This window comes from Cyclopterus lumpus, chromosome 8 (assembly GCF_009769545.1).
Source record: "Cyclopterus lumpus isolate fCycLum1 chromosome 8, fCycLum1.pri, whole genome shotgun sequence".
Taxonomy (NCBI): Eukaryota; Metazoa; Chordata; class Actinopteri; order Perciformes; family Cyclopteridae; genus Cyclopterus; species Cyclopterus lumpus.
In genome coordinates, this window is record NC_046973.1 from 18,000,605 (window position 1) to 18,008,614 (window position 8,010).

General features: G+C 40.4%; 1 protein-coding gene across 1 annotated transcript; it reads right to left on the reverse strand.

The window, feature by feature from the left end:
* Positions 1–701: 701 nt before the first annotated feature.
* Positions 702–8,010, reverse strand: xab2 (XPA binding protein 2). Its single transcript, XM_034539576.1, has 19 exons — positions 7,829–8,010; positions 7,311–7,459; positions 7,034–7,157; positions 6,743–6,940; positions 6,352–6,486; positions 6,091–6,255; positions 5,838–5,982; positions 5,598–5,749; positions 5,384–5,503; positions 5,148–5,279; positions 4,351–4,482; positions 4,086–4,199; positions 3,815–3,977; positions 3,506–3,696; positions 3,029–3,151; positions 2,752–2,923; positions 2,440–2,566; positions 2,225–2,334; positions 702–2,091 (listed from the first exon to the last, which is right to left on the reverse strand). Exons 1-19 carry the CDS (start codon positions 7,862–7,864, stop codon positions 2,030–2,032), a joined length of 2,550 nt encoding a protein of 849 aa, XP_034395467.1. The 5' UTR covers positions 7,865–8,010; the 3' UTR covers positions 702–2,029.

Sequence of the window (8,010 nt, forward strand, 5' to 3'; positions counted from 1 at the left end):
TTATCACACTTGAAATGCAGTAAAATCAGGGTCAACATACACTTAAATATAGGTCTTTACCTTTCTGATTATGACTGATGGGGGGCCCTGGTTAAACACCATAACACATCATCCTTGCTGTAGTGACCTGGGCAAACTCCATCGGCCTCAAGGGTGCTGCTGTAAATGACCCTGACCTCTTGCAGAAAGAAAACAAAGAGAGAAACTCTTACCCAAGATCACTGAACCACAACATTTGTGGTCTTTGGAAAGCTATTTTAATGACTTTGATTTGCTTGTGCAAACCAGAGAAATATGACATTGATCACAATGTGTTCTGATAAAATAAATTGGACCAGTTATTGCTGAGATGCAGACATTTAGAAACCACTGTGACAGCTTTTAAGGTTGTCCTGAATAAAAAATACAATATTAGGTCATGTGTCAGCATGCAATGTAAATTTAACATGTTAATTGGTCCTTTATTTCTTCTCCAGATCTCAACAAATAAATAAAAAGCTAGGCATATGAGTAAATGTCGTCAAAATCCTGCAGATAGGTTGAGTTGTTTACATACCTTGATGCACATTTAAAAACAGCCTGCAGTATAAACAGAAAGGCCGAATTAGAGGAAGAGTAAACACAGTATTGTAAAGCTATACTGGAAGGAGAAATGGAAATTGAGTTTGCCTTTAAGTTTTGTTTCCTTTTAATTGGTTTTGAAGTGTTGTTTCCAGAAGCACCATCCCATTGAAAATCAGAAAACTCAGGAGAGCCTCATCACATGATGTCCTAGGAGCACTCAGTGCCCTACTGCAGTGACTTTGTAAGAGGATTACCTCTCAGCTATTTCAATCTAATTATGAAAGAAACAATGTATTCCTTACTTCACTGAACTCTTATGGTGGGATGGCAACAATAAAAAAATTAAAAGCAAAAGGACGTTTACATCATTTAACATAAAACGTTGCACATCTATTATTGGAGCACATCAATCTGAATGTGTTTAGTGAAAAAAAAGAAGAGTTTTACAAGGAATCTACTAAACAGCAAATGTGAGACTTTAATGCTCTTCTTTAAATTAAATGCATCTTCTGAAAGAAAACCAAATTACTCTGGTGCACAATTTCCTGTCAGGTGAAAGTCGCTGCTTTGCAAAGATATACAGCAATTTTTATTACAACAGCAATTTCAAGACATGTAAATAAAGTCTGTCAGACTGCATTGGGTCACGAGCAGACCCTCAACAACACTAACTGAAAGACATTACCGCATTAATACCTACTGCTTCTAGAAGGAGTAAGTAAACACCTGCACCTATTACAAAAAGGGGGCATGAGGAAGTGACAGCAAGGCTAAAAAAAACATTTTAAATGTTTTACCCTGCTCCTATTATTCAATTGTCATACAAGCTGATCCTTGACTGTACTTGTACGACACATGTACAACCAGAGCATGATTTTAATAGTTGGATAGTGAAATTTTGGATGCAAATTATGAAATCTTTTCAGGATCATTGGGTTTTGCAAGACACCCACTTACTAGTGATCCTCAAGCCAACAATGTGAGGCTTGAATGCTCAGCTCCACTTTCAAATGAATGCCTCCTGTTAAAAAAACTAAAAAAACAACGCTCCTCCCCTTTGTTTTCTAGGGCAGAGCTTCCCATCAGAAAAAGATCTCTGAATTTATTAGGCGTACAAAAAGGGTTTTCGCTGCTAATTCTTTTACAAACAGATTTTCGGAAACAAAAACTTTCCCATACATCAGTTACAATTATCATGTAGCCACATATTAGTATTTCAAAACAGAAGACTGCTCATTTGCACAATTATCTTGAGCTTCATACTTGAGAAATACTGACATCATATGGCCAAAAGTAATACAAGTTCATCTATTTTTGTACTGTACTACAAATGGTGCCATTCTATAAAAAATAAAATTGATACAACGAAGCAATTACACAGATTTGAAAACAATGGCGCATATTCAATGTTTACAAGAAACATCAGAAGATTGCATCTTTGCAAAATTCAGCGTCGGAAATATCTTTAATCCTCTTTAAGCCCTCCAAAGACGGCCGTGGGGACACTCTTCTGTTCAAGCTGCACCTCTGCAAAAGGCCAAGAGGAAAACAACAATTTACAAATGAATGTTCCTGTTCATGAAGAAAACATTGTCTGCAAGAATGTTTAAACAGACATCAAGTGTTCCTGTTTTTCTGCCTGTTGTGTCTTGTCACTCACCCTCTGGTCCCTGATTTTCATCATCTTCATCCTCGTCATCATCAATATCAATCTCATCAGGATTGGATTGTTTAGCAAGCTCAGCCAACTCGCTGCGAGAGGTGTCACTCCTGCAAAAGGCACATGCGGAGAATAAGATTTATGTGTCTCAATTTAGGTTGGAGCGTGTTTTATGAAAAGGCATAACTTTTCACACCAAAAGACAAAAGACAGACCTGACGAAGAGAATCTTCTCTTTGGGCTTGGGCTTGTCCTGCTCGGCCTCTGCTGCAAGCAGCTGTGCTTTCTGCTCCAGCATCTTCATGTCATCAAGTCCCAATTGGCCCGGAGCTAGATCCGACACTGGATACAAAACGAATGGGTTGGACAAACAGAAACATTAGCAGAATTACATTAATCCGTGTACTTTCCGGATTTTAGACAAATAGCATGCGTGGCTACCACATCAATATTATGAAACATCCCCCCCTAATGTTTCGTGCTGCCTATACAGTTCACAGCTAAGAAGTTATTGCAAGTTCCCTCACCAGTGCCTGTGGAGCTTGTTGTGGCCTTCATCATCTGAGAGGTCATAAAGTTGACCTGGGTGTTGTATGTGGCTTGGACACTACGTTTGATCCTCAGCATTTCTCTAATCGTGTCCTCATTTCCATGGCGGATCTCAAATTCTTTCCAGGCCTGCCAGAAATTAGCAGTCACCTGAAAGAACAAGTTCATAAATATATCAAGAGGAATTATGATGTGCTGATGGAAATGTGACATTTTATTCATAAACAGGTAACGGCAGGAGGTGGTTTAGCTCACCCGTGGGTCGCAGATCTGCGAGCAGTAGGAGTAGATTGCTCTGGCCCGATCAATCTCACCAAGTTTACTCTCCATGTCAGCAAAACGCTGACACATGTCCCTTGCATGCTCATCAGGAAGGACCTAGATAAAAACAGCATAATATAATTCAGTATATTTCTTATTTGAAACAGCAAACCGTCTTATTTTGTCAGAAAAAGTAGAAAGATGCGTTATAATGCATAATTATAATTTCTGTGGAAACACGGTGGACGGCTCTGTGAAGAGGATCCGCTCCGTATGTCTATATAAACGTCTCATTCTAAGGAACGAAAAACACAATGATTTCTATTTTCACTGGATTATACGCAGGAAAACATTAATATTTATATTATATTTTAATTCTGAAGATAGTCTCCAAACTGCTACACACTGTCCTTTTATTTCAACAGATGTTGTGTAATGTTATCACATGCATCAATGCTTTTAAACATGTACCTCAATAGCTTTCTGGTAAATGGCTCTTGTATAAGTGACTCCATAAATTTCAGCGGCTCTCTTGATGTAGATATTGAACATGTGATGTCTCTCCCCAGTTTCTACTGCCTCCGTTGCTCTTTCATAGACAGCCATGGCGTGTCGTGCCAATCCATATCCCTCCTCCAATTTGGCATACAACAGGTAAATGGCTGGAAAGTAAGGCACAGTGGTACATTCGGCATCAATACATTTAATAAAGAAAAAAATAGAACAATTAAGAATATACTGTACACAAGTTGTCAATGTAATTCGAACAAAGGTGCTTACTCTTGGCAAACTTGGCAGGACAGCCATCCAGGGCTTGTTCAAATAAATCTCTAGCTCTCTCCAGCTTCTTGCCCCCATAACGATCAATGAACTTGGTGAGGTAAGTGTTCCAGATGTCATAAACATTTGGCCATCTGAAGAGAGCAATACCACGCTCATATGCCTACAGAGGAATCAACAAAGAAATTGATAAATTGTTTAAGTGATACGTTGATCAAGGCTAGAATACATTTTGACAATATTGAATGTTGGATTAGTGGCATGTTATTACTTTGAAGCTTTCCTCAAAGTAGTTGTGCTCTTCGAGGAACATGGCATAATTGATGATGATCTGAGGCGTGGCGATGCGGAGGTCAATGATGCGATCATAAACTGCTTTGGTAGACTGAGTAGAAGAAAAAGGGAAATGGAGGAAGAATTCAACATATACCACTCAGAGATAAATTATTTCAAAGACATGCCAAAGCACACAGTGGTTCATAATTCTAACACAATACTAAATATATGAGATTTCACCCGTCATGTAATGAACTTACCTGAAAAGTGCCGAGACTCTCCTCCAAGTCCGCTAGCATGGACCAGACCTTCAACGACTTGTAAACTCGGTTTTGTACAGCCTCAGATGCATCAAAGTACTCCGCCTTCTTGGATGGGATTGCTGTAGCTTTCTAAATAAAAAAAAAAAAGCGAGAAAGAAAATGTCTTACCTCTATATCCACAACCCATGTACACAAATACACAAGTTGTCTCATATTTTAAAAAGCGCAATCAGTAATTCTTCACTCCTTGCTCATAATTCATTGGCAGGGACTTAAAATGATTGCATATCAAGGCAAGTCATTTATCTGTTGCAGAGATCTAAACAGGAGCAGCTGCCCCAAATCTCTTCTGTTGTCAATTAATTCTCCTACAGCCCTAAACTTCTTATCTGGTATGCACTTGGTTTTGTTTCCCCTAAACAAGTGACCATCTCTGCATTCTCTGAAAGGTTGAGAGAGCTTCAGAGAAAGCAACCAATAGTATGTCATAATTTTGTTAGTCACAAGTTAAGCTATTGTTTAAGTTTAATGCCTGACTCTACACTAATTTACAGCCTCAGGTCATATCTATGGACGGCTTTATCAGTTACCAGGTGCTAAGTTTGAAAATCATAAGATAAACCTTGATAGAGAATATACTTTCCAAAAACCTTTTGAGGAAGTAAAAATATGCCAATGTTGTTGTAGTTTCTCAGTCTTGCCACTAGATGTCACCAAACTACTAGGGTAAACGGTGCAACTTGTTACTGATTGCACGTGTAATAATGACCGCAGATGATATACAAGTGTCTCACCCTCAGTATGCGCAGTGCCTGTTCATAGTTCTCATGGCGTAGCTCCATCTCTCCATATTCGCACCACACTGCAGCAAGGTCATCCACCTGCTTGTAGTGTACCTTGGTAGCCTTCTCAAAAATGGTCCTGGCCTGAGTGACAGTGATAAAATGTTAAGACATATCAGCAATAGAAAAGGCATCTCAGAATTCCACAGGGTTTCCATAATGCCTGTGGAAACACATTAGTGACTTACATCATCTAGCTGCTCATTTTCCTCATAGTATTTTGCGAAGGAAACCCAGAGTGAGTGAGGCTTCCCCGTGGCCTTCAATGGATCTATCGTCTGCACGGCCTCAGTGTATGTGTTGATAATCTTCAGAAGACACAGTGAGCACAGATCCATTAATAAAGTACAACCTAAAGGATGTGTCTGTGTTGCGTTTGTTATACTAAGACATAAAACTCACCTGCCGTGGATTGCCCTCATACAATTTTACCCGCTTGTGCCACTCATGAACATTATGAGGGTTCTGCCGTAGTAGAACACTGTTCAACAGGAGGGGCCGCCGGGCTATCAGCTGCTCAAAGCGGGCCAGTCTAAGCTCCATGTCTATGTCCTCTGGCAGAAGAAGGACAGAGAGTAAGGCATGCATGACAAGAGATGTGAAAGCAAGAAACTTTGACAATATTAATGAGTCCATACACACCATCTTCACTCTTCCCCATCTCAGCTGTGGTCTCCATTTTTGCTGCGATCATGCTCTCCTCAAACTGGGCATAACTATCAAACACTTGTGTGAAATCCCTTACTGTTACCACTGTAAGGATGGCTTCCTCGTACACATCACGGGCCTGAGAAAGGAAAAACATACAAATCCTCATTAGTCAGTCAACTATCTTAATATTAAGCAACGATATCTCATATTTTGTTTAAATAGAAGCTATTTGGAAGATACAAACCTTCTCAAAGTGACCACTTCTAATGTAATAGTCGGCTAAAGAGCACCAGAGTTTTCCAAGTTGGTCTGTGAAGCGAGTGAGGCCTCCTCGGATGATGGCCCCTACATTGAGTGAAGTCACTTTATCGGGGTTCTGGGAGATCAGGTCGCACAGCTCATGCCACAGCTGTCCAACAAATAAATGTAGAAACAAGATCAATTTAGCTGGTCAGCTTAAGAAAAACAGGCACATTTAGAAGTGCATAGGATATTAAAATCTTACTTGATAGTTAGATTTGCCCTCTTTGGACACAAAGCTTTCATCATTGACAACAGCTGCTAGTCGCACAGCTGCTTCATCCAAGCGACCAACAGACCGTAAGTAGTCTATGTATTCCTCTGCATTTTCTGGAGAAAGCTGCAGAGTACAAATAGCAGACAGCGCATGTTGAGGACATTTGCATTCTTGTGTTTTGCTTCCTCATCAACATTAGAGCTTTAGATAGTTTGCAGTTAAAGCTCTTCGAGTGATTGGTGAAACATTCTTAAGACAAAATCATCGAGTTGCCTTTCACTTTCATTGGTTGCCACTAACAGCACACATATACAACTATTAGTGTTCAACCTAAATAACAGCAGGTGTATGGGACTAGTTTAGTGTACCATGCTCTCACCTTAAGGTACCTGCGGTACACTCGGATTGCTGTCTCAGGCAGGGGAAGGTTACGGGCAAAGCGGAGATACAGAGGCCAGATACGCGGGTGCTGAGTCACAGGAAGAGCTCTGAGTGCACGGTCAAATGTTTGCCGACTTCTTGTGATCTTGCATTGAGCTACAAGGAACTGGCAGTAATCAAGCCATATTCTGGGCATCTAGTTAAAGTAAAGACAGGTGATTAGTTTCAAGCAACTGACGACACGCAGACCACAATGAAATGTTATGTTGTCCTGTAAAGTGAGTATTACCTTATGCATGAACACCAATGCCCTTTCATGGCAATTATTGACCTCTTCATAGCCTGGTTCAGTGACAGATTTCCCCTTGACTTGTTTCCGTCTCTCTCTCAGATAATTGTACCACAGCTTGTAGCTGTAAAAATCATAAAATTGAAAAAAACCACAAGCAAATAGTTATATTTTTTTAAATAGCATTAATCTTGTTTTTTCCTGTATCCGTTTCCAACTGCTGCTCATTACAATGCTGTTGCTTTGTTTACAACGGGCCCGCTGTCATTGTGATTACCTGCCGGGCAGCTCCTTCAGAGCCCGCTCATAGATCATGTTGAGGGTGGATTTGGCTCCATTCTGTTTGAATTCGATGTACCGCATCCAGCACTTGACCGAGTACGGGTTTCTGATGATCTCCTCTTCATATGGCAGATCATCGTCCTCCTATCGGAGCCAGAAAACACACAACACCTCGATTAACGTGACAACTGTAACGCGAGTAACTTTATAGGGCTAACATTAGCGCGACGTTGCTACTACGTTAACATAGCATCCGTGTATAGATTGCACATTAAACGTGAATACATCTGCGCCAACTATCGAGGGTTTAACATGTACATCATAACCAATAGTTAGGAGCCAAGAATGTCTTGACAACAAATATATCTATGATTCATATCTGACGAGCCACAACAAGCTAACTTTCACACGGACACGCTAACGTTAGCGCTTCGGTAAAAGTTAGCCGTCGTTAGCTAAAACTCCCCCGTAATTGAAGGCTTTTAGGTCATACAATGTGACGGTGTAACTTACAAAGATAACATCGGGTTTTCCGTTTACTGAGGGCATTTCTTTCCTGGGGAGAATAGCCGTTTGAGGTATTAAAACAAGTAATGCTAACTGTAGCTAACACTTAGCTTGCAGACAACTCAAAGCGTGTAGGGTGTCGGAGGGATACTTCCGGTTCGTCTCACTACGTCACAGAAACTCAAGTC